This window comes from Phytophthora infestans, genomic scaffold (assembly GCF_000142945.1).
Source record: "Phytophthora infestans T30-4 supercont1.2 genomic scaffold, whole genome shotgun sequence".
Classification (NCBI taxonomy): Eukaryota; Oomycota; class Peronosporomycetes; order Peronosporales; family Peronosporaceae; genus Phytophthora; species Phytophthora infestans.
The window spans coordinates 4,643,159-4,663,067 of record NW_003303757.1 but is presented as its reverse complement, the minus strand read 5'-3'; the positions used below and the strand labels follow the sequence as shown (position 1 = coordinate 4,663,067).

Here is a 19,909-nt window from a genome sequence, read left to right as displayed (position 1 = left end):
AAAAAGTGAAGCTGGAGCTACATATATTTAAATCAAACCTTCTGGCATGGTTTCCCAACAATCAAAGCTTACCTTCGCTGGTGGTTTGCAACCTTCCACTTTTTCAAGGATGGTTTGAGTTGAAAAAAAAAAAGTGACGCGAAGATTTGATTTGATTGGTCGGTCAAACATTCTTTCCAACCGTGATAACCCCTATTAGAAATATTTACTTCATTTTTCTCACGTTTTTCTCATTTAGTAGGGCGAGCACTTCAAGTTGCTGTTCTGCAATATTAGGTCGCTCTAAGCCATCTTTGATAGATTCTATCGTGGCTTCTATGCCATATCTTATACTCACAACAGCATCCGTTCGTGCTGCTCAGCGACAGTAGCACATTCTCTGAGTACATCGTAGAACCCCGTTGAGCACAAACTGTACAGCATCTACCAGTAGGTCTGGAGTCCAGACCTACTACCAGGTCTGACGATCCCACCGAAAAAAAACCATACGTATTTCTAAGTATTTCGCGCGTATTCAACGGCCAGGTTCTATCTATTGAAACGAATACATTCCCGCCGATTGTGGCGACCTGTTACCACAATCCTTTTCTCCCCCATTCCAGCTGCAGCTCTCAGAAACCCAACATGACCGACAATAGATCAGTAGATGCGTCGAATGTAGAGGGACTTCAGCAAGCTGTCGAACGAGTGATGGCCCGCCACGCCGCATCTCGGCCTGTAGACACGATAAAACAGTACAAGAGCAAGCAGGACGACTCTAGCAAGTGATGCGCTTGCAAAGAATTTCTGGACGGCTCTGCTGTAAACGAATTAAAGTTGGTAGATTATCTCGATAGCTTCGTTGTACCATGTTGCAAGAAAAGGAAAAGGCGAGGGACGGAAGTCGGATCAGCCTTGGTTACGAGGCTGTTGACGCGTACGTCAAGACAGGCATTAATCTGTACCAGTTTCAGAAGTCCATAAACATGAACCAGCACCCACACTCAAGAGGTAAAACGCTGAAAGGCTTGATGGATATGCTGAATCGAAGTGAGCACAAGCGCAAAAATTGACATGTATCCAGATCGCAGATTGAGGACATGAAGGCACTCAGCCTTATTTAGCTATTCAGAGCACCACTGTTTTACTAAGGAGCCGCGTAGACTTCTTAATCTGCCACGCGCTTTTGGCTCGTGGGGAGGCGAGGCGATTTATGCAATATCCTGCCATGTTATCTCTCACCCTTTCTGACGAAGGTCCCCAAGTTTGCAAGCCGCTCGTTGTGACAATGCAAAAAGGAAAACTAACCAAGCGGGTCGTGTAGAATAAAGGGCTGCAATGCGCTGCCTGTACACGCTGTTATTCTTATTAAATGCCGTCTCGATGTATTTGTTTTGGCGATGGCATGAGAAGCTAGAGCCGTTTCCTGATTTCACCGATCGAAGACAGTGGTTTAAAAGGGCACTATTGCAAGGAACCGTGCAGATTAATGTTGCTAAAGTGAAGCATCTGGAGCTAGCCGTGTAACGCGGTCAGAGCTTTCGCGGAGGAGGCGAAGCCAGACATGTTCGTACCAATACGATAGGATCCGTGTTGAAGGCGAGGGATTGTGACTCGCGTACCCCGAAGTATCACTGTACCCACAGCTGTATGGGGTACGCCACTGACACGTAGGCGATGGGTACAGTGTGTGTGGTTCGAGCTCAGTCAGACCAAGGGACACGGAGACGGGGTGTTATTGTTCCCCAAGACAACGATATGTGGCACTGCAGGAGATCTGTTCAGCGAGTCGACTGGGAGTTTGGAAATGCGTGACGGATCTGAGCTGCTAGCGGCGGCTCGGGCTCACTTTCGAATTGGATCCGTGAGGCACAGGCGGATCGAGTATGAGCAAGGGTGTGTACATCGCGGAGCGCATGACCAAGGACTTGTAGGTCATTGTGAGTCCGGGCAGGGTGGAGGAGAGCAAGCGAGTGTGGGTACTGGACGGATAGAGCCGTCTCGTGTCAGTGTACGGAGCCGTCGGGACACCAAGCGAGAGTTGTGAGTGAAGAGAGCGACGGGGTGTTGCGTGTGCGCAAGCCTCAGGAGCCTGGCAGCTCACCGGCAGACGGTGGTAGTGAGCGGTGCGACCCGCCTTCAAGCAGGCGTCCCGAGACTCGTTACAGAGGTATAATATTCGTGTGCTGAAAGAAAAATTTTCTACTCAAGGCTTAAGGCCGTGTTCGTTGAGCACATAAAACGTATTATCTAGCCCATAATATGTAGTATGCCGAACGAACACGACCATTCAAAATACGTATTATCTCCGCTTAATATGCGTTTTCTCAGAATAGCTGTTTTGGTAATCTGAAGAAGGCATACTATGATTATGTGCTGAAGGGTCGCTCTTGCCTTAAAGGATCGCTGTAGCCTGCCCTTTCGGTATCGGTTTCTTGCTAGCGGTGCCTCTTGAATGTCCGTTACTACGATCATTCACTCTCAGAACACTTCTATCAATCGACCAACTGAACTGAAACTATGCTCGAACCGAAGCAATGTAGTAAGACAGCAGTGCTCCATACGCTCACTGTTTCATCCACCACAACGTCTTATCAAATTTTTGTCAATTGTGGCCCCAGACCTGCGATTTGCGTGCGTCCACGCAGAACTATAATTTCCGCAGTATGTAAAAGCCAACTAATGCTGTGTTCGCCGATAATGCATACTATCGTAAAACGCATACTGAGAGTCAGATATGGAAGGCAATGCGAGCTCCTGCTGGATTTCCAGCCAAGGGCGGCGGTTATTGGCTCGCCTGCGCTGCGATCACATCCATGCTACATTACAAAGTGTTTTCTGGTTTGAATCTAACCGACACTGTGCTACATAAGTCCGGTAGGAATGATATCGCTGCTAGTGGATTTATGGGACTGCTTCACGACCTTCGGGTTGTTTTTCTTCAGGTCTCAGTTCTGTTGTGCAAGTTGTTTCCCAGTCATCGAATACGGCAAGAGCCGCTATTTACCTCCAGCCAATACACGGAATTTGAATCGGAACTAGTGCAGTCGCTGTCAGCAGACCAGCCTCAGGATCGGCGACTTAAGCAGCTGTGCCGTTGGTTGCATCAACATTGGACGCGGGGTTCAAGGCTCTGCATAGTAAAATCGACACTCTCACATCAGAAGTGCGCGAAATAAAAGCGCAGGGTGTAGTAGCAGCTAGCAATAATACTGTTATTTCGGTTGTCGAAGCGGACCAAGAAACCCAAGTTTCCGAAACCATCTAGGTTCAAGCTAAGTAAAGAGACAGCATCAAATAATTCTGACGCAGACACGAGGCTCGTGCTGCGTCTTAGTTGATCGCTGCAAGCTATTGTTGAGCTGTAGATCCAATACAATCGCAGTAGTGGGGTTAAATATCGGTACAAGAAGCTGAGAGACGATTCGGGAGCAAGTAACGAGCAGAGCAACTGATAACCGAAATATCTCCCACCGCAAAGCATTCGATGAGGCTATTGAGATCTACGCATAAAAGCGTAACATCTCACACGAGGCCGCTGTAGAAGAGCTAGATGTCAAAAGAATCAAGACGTCACGGGCCACGTTAAAATCCACCTTATTGGAGGGTTGATTTTAACGTGGCCCGTGACGTCTTGATTCCGAAGAAGAAGAGCTCACAGGTAGACATCACTGCCAGGATCGCTAAGCTGAAGGTGTGGAGAGATCACCCACAATGAAGCAATCAAAAGGCCAAATCAGAGCTAGAGGTACCTCGGGGCACGCTATGGTTGTAAAAAAAGGGCTATGGCGTGTGCTTGATGACCCAACGCTCACGAAGGCTAACAACGGGCGATGTCGCGTCAAAAGTTCAAAGGAAAAGAAGCGAAAGAATATCTCCAACGAGTAGAGCTTGCTGGCAAATTTTACCACTGTATAGCTGGTGCAGGAAATGAGCGCCCCCCCTTCCCCGACCCCCTCTCCATGGCTAAATGTTTAAGCTCCGGAAGTCCGTTTGGAGAAAGATTAGTTTGGGCGTATACCACGTGGAGAGAACAGCTAGAGTGCCAACGGGGTAGCGCATTAGTATTGGTCTCTAGTAGTTATCAACGTAAAACTGAAATTGGGGGCGCAGAAAGTGATCGCCCCCTCCTAATAAGATACATCCCTTTACAAAAAGCTAGTCATTCAAGATTGAAGCTATGCTAGCTCAATACTTCGTGTGGCCACCCCGAGCTTCCTTTACTGCATCAAGGCGCTTGTGCATTGAGCGAACGGTCTTACGCACTAGATCTTCATCAATGGAAGACCAAATGCTCCGCAATTTCACCTTTAGGTCCCAAAGCGAAGATGCCGGGGACCTGTTGAGCTCGAGCTTCATCTCCGTCCAGAAGGTTTTGATGGAGCTCAAGTCCGGGTTTTGCGAAGGATGGCTGAAGCTGGTAGCTTGAGCTTCTTCAGACACTTGGTTGCAGCTTTAGCACAGTGTGCCGGTGCGTTATCGTGCACAAACTGTGTCGGGGTAGAAAGATCGTTTATAGCTCTCGTCAATGAAATTTGCGAGCGCAAAATGCGGCGGTAAAACTTACCGTCCATCGCCTCTGCGCACATGTGAAGAGGTCCAACTCCATTGCCGAAGATAGAGCCCCAAAACATGACCGATTACCGGCCGTTTTTAAACGTAGGAGCTACGACACGATCGGCGAAGACTTCGTGGATTGGACGTCACACCAACACACGACCTGAAGCCCCATGCAGATCCACTCGGGCCGCTTTCGTGAGGCCGACGTCGTCCCAGCCCCCCCCCCACCCCGCGCAATAACCGTATTTGCGAACGTAAGCGAGACGTAGCTTGCGGTGGCTCTTGGACAGATAGGGCTTCTTCCTGACCGAGCGCCTATTGAGACCACTATTCTTGATTCGCGACTGAATTGTACTAGGTAAAACTGCCTTCTTAGCCTAATCACTCACTGGAGCAGCCAGCTTCGCCGCGCTGATAAAGCTATTCGCTTCAGCAGCGCGGACGATACGGCGGTCGTGGCGGGCTTCCGTGACCTTTTTCCGACCAGGCCGAGCTGTTAGCTTCACATGTCCATGCTTGTTGAAGTGGGCGACAATGAAACGAAGTACTTCTCGGGAGGTTCAAAAGTTTTCCAAAAGTAGTGTAGCCCAGACCGCTTCGGTGCTTCTGTACGCACAGAAGCCGCATGTGGTGGGACCGCTGATGACGCTAAGACCCCATTGATGCTTGATAAGGAAGGATTAAGAATGAAAAACTGCCGAGCTCACACCCGACGTGATGCGAGCGGCGTGATTACGATAGAGCTTTTCCATACAAATTGCTGCAACATTCGAGAAACATCATGTATCGTCACAAATTTCAATATGTTCTGCCATTTGTGGACAGGGGGCGATCACTATCTGCGCCACTACTTCTAATTTAGCGCTGATTGGTGAAACATTAAGAATCGGCGCTTTCTCTAATGTCCTCGTGCCTGACATTTTGGCGCGTTCGAGTACCACGTTGGCGTCAAACGAGCCCGAATAGGAAAAAGGAGGTTTTTTTTAAATGTAGCCATGAAGAGAACGAACGCTCAATTTCTGCACCCGCTGTATTGCAGAGGAGCATCCAGCGATTCATATTGGCCTAATGAGATACGAGGGTCTGGAAGCCCCCCCCCGGTCAGCTGGCAGGGAATGTATCAGGACAAGATTGGAAACTCGTCCGTGATCATGGAGGCCTTGGCAACTCGAGAGTTGTGGGTATAGCACCATTTATGGGTGTTACCGGCTCTAATAATGATATCAATGTTCTTGATCGCCCTTCACTCATTATCATTTGGTTTGGTGGTCATGCGCCTAACCACGAGTGTGGTGTAGCGAAAACATGCTTGAACATGTGCTGCTAGTTGATTAACGAATTTATCCAGAGTGATCGGTGTTTGTGAAGCTAATTAGCCATCCTGCAAATGCAAAAGAAAAAAAACGAATTCGTAAGAGAGCAAGCAGCAGCTCACATGGACGTAAGACGATGTTTTGGAGTGCTTAAAGGGCCTTTTGCCATTCTATCACAGCCTTTCCGGCTTTATGACGAAGCTTTGCTGCTCTTTGTGTGGAAAGATTGCATTATCGTGCACAACATGCTGGGTGGTATGGTAAAACGGCTGATGGATTTAGTATTGACGAAGAGGAGGAAGAAGTGTATTCCGCGGCTCCAGATGAGCTTACGTTCGATGACGTACTAGCAGTGATGGCGACAATCCAGGGCTCAAATCTGCACTCTAAGCTGCGGCAATCCTTAACGGCAATGCAGAAAATAAAACACGAACTAGTGTCATTGCACTAAAGGACAAGTTTGTTCATCTACTCCGCAGTACTTCCAGTAGCATGAGCATCGCAGCCTTCTGCTCGGTACCTTGTAAGCAGTACGAGCCATCATCAGCAGCGCTACACGACGCAACTGGACGTACTCCAATGCATCCGTCTCCAAACCGTCCAGTGGGATAATGGAAAGCATCCCGTTGTTGTTCTCTTCCATTGATAGATCCCGTTTCTCACTCGCTGCAGCCATTCGACCTGTAGCATCTGTCATGTGCTTGTTGTTTTGTTTGTTCTTTTTGGCCGGTTTCACGGCGCCATTCGCGGCCTTATTCCCTTGAGGCCGTTGGTTGTCAAGGCTACGAATCCTGTCAGCACTAGTGCTGGCGTTTTCAACACCAAGCGCTTCTCGCTGGCGAAATGCTTGCCACTTTGATTCAATGATCAGCACTCGTCAACACGGCATGGCCTTGATGTCTAGTTGTCACTCACGCTCTTGGTCATGTGGGTCTCTCGATAGCATCGAAGTGCTTGCTCAAAATCGTCGCCTACGCTGGTTCCAGACTTGTTCCGATCGTGAATCACTGTTAAATCTCCGCAGCATTGTGCAACAACATGCTGGAGGATAATCAACTAACACTCCAGTGAGCGCTGAGGACGCTCGTCCGCACCTTACCCTACAGCTGCGTTTAAGTGGTCAGTCAGTTTTTCCTGATCGTTGTAATTGTCTGGCTCATGCCACTAGCTGAATCTTTGCTGATGTACAAGAACGAGCGGCACAGTTGTGCCTCATCGTTAGCGGGCAGTTCTTCTCCTTCTTCTGCATCCCCATAATACATGTGAAAGGTAAGATATAGTGACGCTGCTAGCAGAAAAGATTCCAAAAGGATCCTCGTCAAAGTAAAGACAGCTCTTCAAATATTTCCTATTCAACGTCTAAATGTCTGTGAATCGGTCCGTCGTTTCCCTTCCCTCCTGCATCAGCCTTCCTTTCCGCATGCTCACACTCGGCCTTTCTAATACAAGTTACTCCTATACTTTTGCATCTATCTTTCTGACTCACCCTAACTATGCCAAAACGCACAAATAAACCCAGCAGCGTCACACTTTTAATTCGCGCTCTGATTGGGTGATATTTGCCGACCTGTGACACCGACTAGATCTGTAGCACGATCAGGCCGTCTCTCGCTTTCGCCATTGGACGTGAGGTCACCACCAGACGTAAAATTATTTACAGTTTGCTGCACACAACATGTCCTATGTACTGCAATCAGGAGCGGTAGCCAATATGTTTTTAAGAGCTCTGCGGTGCAATCTTTTCCACACATTCTTCTGTGTGTTTTTGTAAATTTAAGTAGTCTTTGTAATGAGTTTACTGCACCCAATTAACGTACGTGATGGGTACATAGGCGCAATGTATAATATACGTTGCGCCTATATTTGTTTTATTTGAATAAGAGTAAATTTGTATTAATTATTATTTATTAGCGTAGAAAATAATCTAATTTAATGAATAATAGTAAATGTATCATATTGCTTACTGCTAATATGATATTACCAACTACACTAGCTATAGAATTGTACTAGTATATTATAATATTACAGCCAGTAAATATTTGTTGCGTAATAGACACCCAGCATCTAATGACCGTGTTATTTGCTAATATTTGACGCCTGCTATTGATTCAAACAATATCGTTTTTTTCGCAGTTTGCAACACAAACCTACGTGCAATCAATGCAAGGCGAAGATTGACCTGCTCCTGCCGAATCCGCAGCAGTCTACAACGGACCCACATTCGCGCTATGCCTGCTGCGGGAGGCTACAGTACGGTTACGCGGTCCGTTCAATCAGCGAGCGCGTCATCGTGCGACGTTGTAATGTCTGCAATACCGCAACCGAGTTCTGGGAGGAATAGAATCGACCATCAAATTAAACGGAGGTGTGCCGCCGGAACAGCACTTTGCAGTGGTACGCAATACATGGTATTTACTGTGTACCGCTGCAAGCTGGCCGTCGCTATCTGCATACGCGCGTCAATGTAGTTGGCAAGTACAATCGCTCACCTGTACACAAACAGCCATGCTATCTGTACCACCAACGCTCACAGTTGTTTGAGTCCTGATGTACCCGCCGCGCATGGAGGTATCGCGCTGAGTATTGCTAACAAACGCGCGGTCAGCTTGCCTGTGATTCGTTGCGGTACGACCTGTGCCCAGTGAGTGACGCGCTAGGTCGTATCGCCTGACACACCTAAGTCTAAGCACCGTTTGTTAGCACGACGATGCAAAATTAGTGAGATAGAGACAGTGACCCCCTGTATAGGTTTCGCTTATCACAAGCGCGTGGTGTATACGCTCAATGGCAGCCTTGCGGTGCTCATACACATCTAACCGCACGCCGAGCGGATAAGTAGGCAGCGAACGTGCTTCATCTAATGTACAAGAACTACAACTCCAGGTTTTTATGCTTTAAAATATCACTACGATCTGACAGTCTGCCAACAGCCATGTGGCTTTGTACGTACATCATATATATCGGAGCCAGTAAATGCCACCCGGTAAGAAACTACGCCACTTTGTTAATTAGTAACAGCTCAGCTGAGTCGGTCTGTAAGTCAATGTCACGCAGCCTACGCTGCCAGGGCTAGAAGGCGGGGCTGACACCTGATGGCAATCCGAATAGTTGAGACTAGTCATCTAAATCGTGATATTTCCTCGCGGCGGAGAATAGCCCCTTCAGTGAAATCATGAAGAGCTCAGCAGAGCGATTTAGAAGCAAGGTGTTGCTGTTTGCGGCGTACATCGGTAAATGCTAGCGGTCGTTAATTATAGAACGCATGCAAAGTGATCAAGCCGTGCCCGAACAGACCATTGCAGCTAGCAATATGGTAGCGACAGCCTCTCGATGAGACTTAAAAGTACTTATCATTCAATTCACTCGACGGCGAGCGGATGCCAATAGGTTTTAGAATGCGTATTGAGATTTATTAAGATTACGTGGGATTATCTCACCGATCTATTCTAAATTTTGGAGCGTCAATAATAATGACTCGTCTTCTAGACAGCATATATTCACTTTTGCAACGAAGCGCACCTCAGCTTGGTGTCATTCCGCAGGGAAGCGTTCAAACGAGAATAAAGATAAACCCTTCCAGGGTAAGATCGCATGTATCTGGCGGGTCAGGTTAAGCCCTCGTGGCGACGAAAAAGTCCTTCTCTTCGTTATGATTTGAAGCTATATGTCTACCATTAACATAGGGACCCCTAGCACCCGTCGGTGCTCAATATATCACGCGCTTATATACCTGGCCTGGAGCTGTCGCGCGTGTAGGGGTTGTCAAGAGTGGCACTAGGAGAAAGATCAAGAATGATGTAGGTCGGTGAGACTGGAAATAGGAGCAGTAAGAATATTGTGTGCAGAGTTTTTATAAATGGAACATTGGTGGGACACAGGATATGTTTTATGTACATATAGCATGTGAAGTTTTGCTTTGAGTAAGGGTTGTTAAGCTGCCACAGCGCAGCGAAGGCGGTCAGACCCCCCCCCCTCGGATCGGGATCCCAGAGCGCTAGTCTGAATATGTAAAAAAATATCAGTCGGTCTGTCTGTCTGTCTGTCTGTCTGTCTGTCCGTCTGTCCGTCACGTCTCGCTTTCATGGCCTTTTGATCGGTTGAAAGATATAAATTATATCAGTCTATCTGAGACATGGAAGGCTTTCTGATATAGAATAATGTATGTATATTAGAGCCTTCAATAAATCAACTAGAATATTGTATTAAGATTAAAACATTCTAGATATTAATAAATGGGTTTGATTCCAGGCAAAAAAACGTTTTACAAACGCTTTGTTTTAATTTAGCGAGTATAATCAGGGGTGAGTCTTACAGACTCGAACGTTCTGGGAATGTTTTGAGCAAATACTTCTTTTTTAGCATGAGAGGATACTAGAGCAGATAGTATCCTATTTTTAGATAGATAAATTCTGAAGCAGGTTAGTTAATTAAGTATGAGCAGTGATCACCACACGTGTTAGCCACGGGACGCTTCCAAAAACAGCATTTTATCAAGTGAGTAGTGTTGTCAGTGAAGACATAAAAACATGACAACTAGTTATGTTGTGTTCATGATAAGATCCATCGTTGGTTCAGGGTTATTTAGAAAAAAACGGTTTCACTGCAGAAAATAAAAGAAATAGAGCAATGCATGTAGGGAGCTGACCTACAGATTTGTACGAGTTGGCTGCGCCGCTTTGCGGCGCAGCGAGCTCGCTTGTGACCTAAAATGAAGAGTTGTTGCCACTTTGAAGAGAATTTTTTAATTAAAGATACAGATAGTGCGGCGCGATGGAGTAAGAGCATCTCCAACGCAAGTGCGCTATCTTTTTCTTTATGTGGTGCTACGCTGAGGTTGATCCAGAAATATTTCCACCTATTGTGGTGTCAGTCGCACTACGAAGCTTCAAACGACCCTTCAAATGCTTTGCCAAAGTGAAGATGGCTCTTCGAATATAAACTGATTTGAAGAGTTTTTGCCACTTTGGAGATAAAAATAGAGATGGAGATAGAGTGGTGCGGTGGGGAAACAAATTACCCTATATTCTCTAAGAAAACAGATAAAGCGGCCTTTGGCGTGGCGCGGTGGGGATACTCTAAAAATTACCGCATCCTATCTGCATTAAAGATAGAGCAGTCTTTGGTGCGTCGTGGTAGAGATGCGCTAAGAGCATCTCCAGGCGCACGCGTTATTCTATGGCAAAGGCCGAACCTATGCGAGCGCAGATTCGCCGTAAAAAATACATTAGGATTACAGCAGGATGAATCCAGTCCTGAAGGTTTTCAAGGGCTATTACAGTGTGCATAGAAGCTGAACGTCCATTTGCTACCGATATGGATGGGTTGGTTTTAAATTAAACGAAAACCAGGTTTCAAAACGGTTTTACTCTTTTGTGTTTGCCTGTTTTGGTTTTTAAACCAATAGACATTGGTATTACATGCACTACAGTAGTATTTGATATACTATTATTTTTACTTCTACTACTACTACTACTACTACTACTACTACTATCCTACGTTTTCTATTTGCTTGCGTGTAGCTTGTATTTGCTACTCCGTGGCCTCCATAAACAGAATGCCATCGTGAATCGGGGAAAGAGCTGCTAAAGACGCCAATGTAGCATTCAGGGTCTCCTGCTCCATCAGTTAAGCTTCTGTTAGGCCACCGAAATCGTCGTCAGCAACATCTGTGTCCTCGGCTGCTGGCGCCGCATCTCGGATTATCAATCCAAATGCTCTGCATTCACAAGTATTTTGGAGACCATTGGTTTGTTAAAGACTGTCTTTCGGACGGTATCTACATCATTGCTACAATAGCGTTATGCGCAATAGCGACCTGTTCTTCTACCATCCCAGTGTCGAGTAGGCTCCTCGAAACACAGTCGGCAACTTTGTGATGACGTTCAACACCAGCAGTATAAGCAGGAGATGATAATACTTTGACCAGAAGATCTGCCAACACAGGGGAACTTGGCACACCCTTGCGGTGATATTTTAGTACGATGAAGCAGCTTAAGCCGCTGATATTCTTCCGCAGTCGCTGACTCGCTTGCGCAGAACGAGAAAAAATCACTGAGTGCTTGCCTTTGATAATCCATTGTCTCTTCAGAACTGGATTGCGGGTCTGCACTGCGAACCGAGATCTCCCTTCCCGAGCTCAAGAAACTTTATTTCGTGTAGTTAGAAAACTTTGCCTTCCACACGTGTCCAAGCACGACAACCACCCATTTAGTTAATCGCGGTGGGTACCATCGCGCGACCATGTTGCAACGGTAAGTGCACGTCAAAAGAACCATTTGAACCAATAAAAACTTTAAAACAATATTTGGTTTAATTGCCGAATGTTTAAAAATACCAATGTATTGCCACCGATAGAGCAGGTGGGCTATTCGAGAGTAAAATAGCCCATCGGGGCGTAATTTATAACCTCGATATCAGTAATAGACCGACTGGGCAAACATATGCAATTCGAAACGCTCAATTTGGTATGAAACGCGCTCAACTAGCGATAGCACTCCCGACCGGAGATGCTATAAGGCCGTGTTCGGCCCCGCTCCCTATTTCAGCGAGGATTTATTCTGATGCTTGACCTGTGTTTACAAAATACCTCAAATGCCTCTAAATGCCCGGCTTCCCGATTAAGGGTAGACATGTTTTCCACAAAGCAGCTATTTCAATTGAGCTGCTACAAATGAGTCAGATTTATAGAAATAGGTATTATTAGCACAATCACTTTTTTTCAACTCGAGCAAGGCCTTAAATATTAACCCTATTGTTGCATAAAGGCGCCTGGTGCGCTCTTAAAGTGTTTTTCCAAAAGAAGGGATCGGATCAGGTCCTCAAATGTCCCCTGGTGCGCCTTTTTGCATGTGCTCAACTGATTCTGCTCCGTATTTAAAATATACGACAAACCCCGCGATTGGTAATCATCCAGCGTACTCTAACAAGAGAGTGAGTACCGTACCCAGCTGAGGTCGTGATGTCGAGACCAAATACTTACCCTAACTCAGTGACCATATTCGCCGTGGCGTATAGCGTATAGCTAGTTTTCTCCCTCCGACTGACCACTCATTTAGCCAGCATCGCCATGCCAGTCGACATGGGGCGTAAGAAAGCGCTTGTAAGAGAGCCTGACAAGGGTGGTATGGGCAGCGACAGTGTATTATCCGATGCGTGAGGTGTGTCCGCGACCGAGAGTGACGAGAAATGGGTCGACACATCCAGCGTCACCAGCTCGCGCTCATCACTTTCTAAAAAGAGTCGTTCGGAGAGATCACAGCCTCTGCAGACAGCTTCGCGCGGCGAGAGCGAGGAAAGGGTGGTTGACATTGCACCCTCCCCAGACAGAACAGAATTTACATCGTGGGAAGAGCAGGAGGACTACCTGCGAGAGTACGAGCGGAGCACTTTCCAGGTTTGCAAACAACATTTCACTAATCTGTACGTATTGGTCGCTAACTGGTTGTAAATTTTAGAGCTTTCGCATCCGTACCAACAACAAAGTGGCAAACCGGAACAAGAAGATTCAAACTACCGGTTCAAATACTCCGCTCGCTCCTAAAGAGTGGGTACATTATGCTAGGACGTATGTTTGTACGCACGCTGGGAAGTACAAGCCGCGCGGCCAAGGCAAGAGGAAGAGGCAGCAGTCCCGTGCACTGATGTGCAACGTGCAGGTAAGAGATCTATCTCCAGTTGGGCCCCGGTTGGGCTGCGGTTGTCCAGTTGGGCTACTGCTGTCCAGAAGGGCTCCCGTTTGGCTCCAGTTGGGTCGGGTTAGTCAAATGGAAAACGTATGTGGGCAAGTCGGCCTAACTCGGTGTACTATGTGTATATTACAGATCAATGCCTGTGTTTAAGTGGTGGATGGCCGTGAACCAACTCTTATCTTGCGGATCACTTCGTTGCGACTGGAACACAGTCATATACTCAATAAGCGGGCTTTCGGCCAGTATTCTCACAATCGGACCTCGTTGGAACCAAATCTTGTGAGAACTGTAAATGAGTTGCGGAAAGCAGGGGCTCCAAAGAAAAAGATTCAGATCTACATCCAAGAAAACTCTTCATCCAACCCTACGATCCAGAACGTGCACAATTTGGTGCGAAAGCTCAAGAAACAAGATTATACCGCGCCGACAAGTGTTCATGCGACTAAAGCAATAGTTGATCGAGTTCTCTATACAAGAAGGAAATATTTGTCGTATATTTGGCGATATACAAGAGAAGGTATGATTTATATGGAGCTATCCTAAAAATTGAGTGAACAGCTACCTAACTTGTTTATAATTCGTAGCGTATTGCGACTTGCGTTACACTTCAGACGAAGCATATGCGTGAGCTGTTCCACTTGTTTCCAGAAGTGGTGATGATCGACGCGACCCACGGCACCAATGCTCCCAAAAACAAAGTGTTCTCCATTATGGCCCACGATGCGTTCGGCAAAGGACAGTTTGTACAACACTCAATCGCTCAGAACGAGCGATACCCAACACTGTTGACAGCATTGGAAAAGTTTACACGCAACAACCCTTGTTGGATTCGAGTGAAGTGCATCCTGATAGACAAGGACTTCACTGAGATATCTGTATTGAAGGAAGCGTTTCCTGATGCACAGGTGATGCTTTGCCAGTTATATGTGATAAAGTTTGATGCAAACGTGGCACCGTGCTACAGGAGCTGTGAAGCTGATACGAAAAGCACTGACTTGGACGGACAATATCGATTTTGGCCGATACGGAAACAAGGACTTTTTATTGAAGAAGACCCACAAATTCCAGAAAATTTGAAATGTATTCCTGTACAATCAAGCAAGGTACGGTACCTCACTGAAGGATATAAATTAGGTTGCTACTAAACGGGGATTTTTACAATATGCAGACGAGAGTTTTGGATTTGGTGGGGAAAGAGCTCGTTAGTGACGAAATTATGGGGAAAATTCTGGAAACTAAGTATGGGGAAGACGCTAGCGTTGCCGTGGTCGACTCCGCAATGCTAGGTGCCGTTGTCAATGAAGAAATTAGGGCATCGACAGAATATATTCGCGCGGAACTCAGTGGACTGACAAACCAAAAAGTCCTCATTCCAGTGAGCTGCAATGGTAACCACTGGTACTCTATTATGCTGAATCTGAGCTCGGGTGAAGCCTATATCTACGATTCAAGTGCATCGTCTTATCTGCGCGGCGTCAGTATACTGGCACAGACGGTGATCAACCTTGTACCACGTGCAGTTGGCATAAGCTTTCGAGTTAGAAACTTCGAATCTGGTCTGGGCGTTCAGGCCGATAGCTACAATTGTGAAGACTCTTCAGTGTTTGAGATACCGCTACCTTCGTATGTGTCTGTGTGCTTAGCGATGATTACGCTGAAAAGAGACGAATAAGAGATGAACAATAGATGAATAAGGAAGTGGCATCCACCATTTCATTCAAATTGCACTCGTGACATTATTAGTGAGCATGTACAACCATTGTGTTGCCCAAGGGTATCAACTCAATGTGTGTGTACTAACCGAAGACTGCCAGAATATCGAAGTCAAGCTAAGCTACGCTTTCGTAATCCAGCTATACGTATACAATGGCCTTCTGGCTCTTTTGAGTTGGGCACCATTCGTTCATGTTTGGGAGCTGGTTGGTCTAGGATGGTAGCTCTAACAGCGTTTGGGTATTGGTTGAGTACTAGTTGGGAACAATTGGCTCGTCTCATAATTCTCAGTTGGGATCAGCAACGAGTGCCCTTTAACAAAGATAGATGCTTTTTTCATGTTGTATATTTAATGCATCTTCAAGGATTTGATACAAGAGATAATACGAAACAAGTACAGTGATTTCGCTTAAGGGCGCCCTTTGGGAAATAAATAAATTGGGTGTATATGATATACTTTAGGTAGGTGTATCACGAAAGTGTTAATGCTAGTAGCGGTATTTCGTTTTTTGAAATCTTAATAAGGTGGTGGCAACTTTAGCCACCCTTACATGCTTTGAGCTTCCCCACTACCAATGCGCCAGAATATGGTCATCGTTGAATGTAGCCTAGAAGCAGCGCCGATACAAGGCGCCTACTTTTTTTTAAGGACCACCTGCAAATCCGGTATCACTTTTAGCTTTAAGTCCAAGAATCAGTAAGGCTCAAGTGAAGGGCGGAGACCAAGTTTTGAACCCATTCGATGGATCAGATTAAAACAAAATTATAGCATCTCGCGTAGAATCAATTGGAGAATGGCAAAAAGCCGTCACTTGGAAAGGCCTTTGTCGCCATTATCTCGAGCCAGGCAGGTATGGGGGGTACGCTTTTCCAAATTACAGGTAAACAGTTGGCAGATGCTGCAGCTGCGAAGCAGGCACAAGGGACGTATTAAAGCGCCATAGGACGGGGGACTGACATTAATACGTGTCAGCACAAACACTTCACCAATGTTGTCTGCTCTGCCAGTGACGAGTAATTATATATTTTAGCTTCTGATAATATTAATACGACTTTGACAGAGCGTTACCTTGCAATTAAAAATGTATTAATTTGTTTAGATTTACTTTAATTTCTAGAGATATTGAAAAGTGGTTGTTTCAATTTTTAAAAAATCCGCCGTTTCTCAATTTCAGAGCTCCTTCGTGCACCGCACGACTTGGTTTTTATTTAAGGCTTTAGTATTGGCTATTTGCATGAAAACCCCATTATTCCCACACCTGGCATACAAATACGACCTTTGATATCCCATGGAGTGCCGTGACGACACCCTTTGCATCAAAGAAACATAAATGCTGCCAACAGCTTCAAAACCGGTAGTGCTATGACATGGTACCAGGTTTGGTGTTTTTTACGCATTTTATAGCAGCGTATTACGTCTAGCGTCTAGGTATATGTTTCAGTTTCATGGAATAGCATTGGTCGTGCGCATCGGACCTGTTTCCCACTTTGCTTGGAACAAGTGATGGGCAGATGTGCCATCCGTGGGAATAATCACGCTTCCATGCGATACCGTTCCCATTAATTCAAATATATGTATTCTCACACAACCTTGAATTTGATCTCCGCAAGGACGGGGCAGTTTGAGACTGGTTGGGAATAGTTGCAGAAAGCCCGGAAAATGGTGTTGTTTAAGCGATAGGATTGCTGGCCAAAAATAATTAGGGGGTCGCTGCCGGTTCTCGGTCTGATAATCCGCTTAGGGCTAGGGGATAATCGCACGTTGATTGACTAAATTTGTTAATCGCTAACAGCCCGATAGCCGGACAGAGGGCCGGGTTTCTAAGTTCTTTGAGCTGCAGTCCGGCTGTCTCTCAGCCAATAACCACATTTTCAGTCACCGTTTTTGGCAATGTCTAGCTCGCCTCAGCTTGCTTCCCTGGCAGTCGAGACGGGTGCCGCAGCTGTAGCGCTGGCGTGTGGGTTGATGCTACCCAGGAATGCCTTCATAAATGTGCTAACGATTGAGGCAGATACACCGTTTACTCTAATTATTGATGCTTCGAACCTAGTCGTGCAATCGCGCTTTAGTGGCGTCACAAATCTGGAATAATTAGAATACTCATCAACTTTAAACAAAACCACCGGGTTTGGATACGTCTCGGTAATTACTTTATGCTTACATGCTTGGTTTGAATTATGAACAAGTTCTGTGCTTCAACCTAATCACCATAATTACTCGTGGTATGACTTAATAGAGTGACTATGTTAGATGCTAAAAGCTACAACGCTTGGCTTTGCTTTTGCGCTGCTCGGAAGTGACATTTCGGAAACGTTGCAATGCGCTTCGAGGTGATTTTACGCTCAAACCGTTTACGAAGTGCGGCATTGAAAGGGCTGTAGCTTCTACATTACTTTATTTGAGATCTAGAGGAGGTTATCGAAATCAATGCAAATGCAGTTGGTGTTTCCAAAGTGTGGTGTATTGTGAATATTTTGTAGTGGTGGATGACCTTAAAAGATCAATCCTATCCCATGCACAGCGGAATGTCAACAGGCAGACATTACCAAGCTGGCAACAAGAACAGATACCAAAGATAGCTACTACTTCAGTATGAGACAGGGCAGGTAGAAGTATGAGACTAGCCATAACTGTAGCGTACGACAGGCCATACTTGAGCTCACTTTGAAATTAGACAAACCACTAACGGAGCGTCGGTTTGTCGGGAAGCACCAGTTTCCCTAATAGTGTTCCTAGGCCCACTACAGAGTTATCTTTAGTTGCGGGTGCAGCAACTAACCGACTGATGGGAGAAAATTAACCGACTCAAAGAAGATGCCGGCGCCTAAAATTACTGGAAGCGACGACGAAGAGGACCACCGAGAGGAAGCTAGCTCTGGAGGACGTGAGCAGCCGACCGACGCGACGACAGGGGCGGATGAAGCATTTTTGCCACAGCAAGTGTGTGTACCGCAGCCGGTTTTTTCGGTCGTAAACGCTCCTAAGGTGACATCTATCGCCCGGGAGGCGCTGGTAGAGAGGATGGAACTGTGAAAGGAGTATATAGGCCACGTAAAGGAGCTCTACAAGGACAGCAAGGAGGACGTGACTGCTGTGATGAGGAGTGTAAAGAGCGCTTTTGATTACTATTTGCTCGACACGCTGTCCGAGGTTCGTTGGGGAGGGGGGGGGTAGAAAAGAAGACCGTGACGGATGATGTTCTATTGGAGAAGATTCGTGAGATCACTGACAGTTTCCAGAACCAGGTGCTCTCTCTGAACGACCTTTTTCGCGACGAGCTTCACATAGACATAAAACATGGACATTTATTCGAGAGTGACTGACTACTTCCATCAATGCAACATGTTGATTAGGAAATATGGTTGTACTAGTTTCTTCGAGTCTGAGAAGGGGTCAAAAGAAAAATGTAAGGTGCTTATTAACTCGCTTCCAATCGGATTGCAGGATAACGTGCAAAACGACCTTGACTATCGTGTCCCTGAGGCGAAGTCGGACAGCTAGAAGCAATACAGCTTGGTGAGCGACAAATCCAGGGAGCAAGCAATCAAAGAACGTGCCCTAAAAAGGGCTGGCAGCAGCTCATAACGCAGTCATGATTCGAACCAGAGGAAACGCCATACCGAGCACAAGGATAGCAGATCAGTGAGGAAAATGAAGCAGCCCGACAGCTAGAGTGGGCAGTCCCAGGCTGGGATATTGACTCGTTTAGCCACGAAGTAAGTGCCTTAACAATTTTTTTCGTTGTCGCAGAGCCCACTACTTGTCCAAATGCCCAACCGTGACACCAGCAGAGCACGATAAGTTACTCGCAGAGAGAAAAGCGTGGGGCGGACCGCTTTGGTTTAGATGAGCATGCATTTGATCGGTTGAAAAGGGCGAAGCCTGAAGTTGTGCGCCATAAGTCAGAGGAGCCTGTGGAATGCACTATGGCTAATGGTACTATGATGTTCGTGAATTGGACTGCGAAACTGAATTTGAAGCTGCGAACTATTGCTGGTCTTGTTAAAATTGCGGGGCCAGTCGAGTACTTAATCATTCCTGGCGACTCAGGTGAGTTCTTATTGGGCAACGACCTGTTGCTCTCCCTAGGTATTGACGTTGGGCGGAAAATTGACATGCTGGTAGTGCCTTTAGCGGTTGATACGGACGGAGATGAATTTAAGGATGCCAACGAACTAACGATTGGTATCGACGGCTAAAAGATGATGATGTACGAGCGCATGTGAGTGACCTGATGGAGAAAGCGATTGCAAATGGTTTCCCTCGTTTCGCATTGCGAGCAAGTTTAATATATGGAGGCTGCAATTGGGAGCGGGCCCACCTGCTAAGGTACCCACCACTGCGTGTACGACTCAAAACGAATGCTCGACCGTACCGGTGCAAGGTGAACATCAGCTGTTTTTGTGCTCAACAAATTGGATGGAATACAGTTTATTAGACTATGCAAGAAGCACCCGACCGCTGCAGATGCGTTGAACAACGCTCTGGCGAGAGTAGCCAGACGGACGAAACCAGGGGTCTGAATTCAAAATTTCCATATCACTAAAATCAGTTTTTTCAATAAAAAATGGATTATTGTAAATTTTACCAAAACTAAAATACCATATTGTACCAATTTTTACAATACAATTTGTCATAAGTAGCTTCAAAGAAAT

General features: G+C 46.2%; 2 protein-coding genes across 2 annotated transcripts; one reads left to right on the top strand and one right to left on the bottom strand.

Annotated features, from left to right (window-relative positions):
• Positions 1-690: 690 nt before the first annotated feature.
• PITG_01842 (uncharacterized protein) lies at positions 691-1,303 on the top strand (the record flags this gene model as incomplete). Its single annotated transcript, XM_002908399.1, has 4 exons — positions 691-734; positions 884-1,029; positions 1,104-1,243; positions 1,292-1,303. The coding sequence occupies 4 exons, from the start codon at positions 691-693 to the stop codon at positions 1,301-1,303; spliced, it is 342 nt and encodes a 113-aa protein (XP_002908445.1).
• A 2,201-nt stretch (positions 1,304-3,504) lies between these two features.
• PITG_01841 (uncharacterized protein) lies at positions 3,505-4,553 on the bottom strand (the record flags this gene model as incomplete). The annotated part of the gene is made up of 3 exons (XM_002908398.1): positions 3,505-3,517; positions 4,175-4,412; positions 4,547-4,553. The coding sequence occupies 3 exons, from the start codon at positions 4,551-4,553 to the stop codon at positions 3,505-3,507; spliced, it is 258 nt and encodes an 85-aa protein (XP_002908444.1).
• Between the last annotated feature and the right edge of the window lie 15,356 nt (positions 4,554-19,909).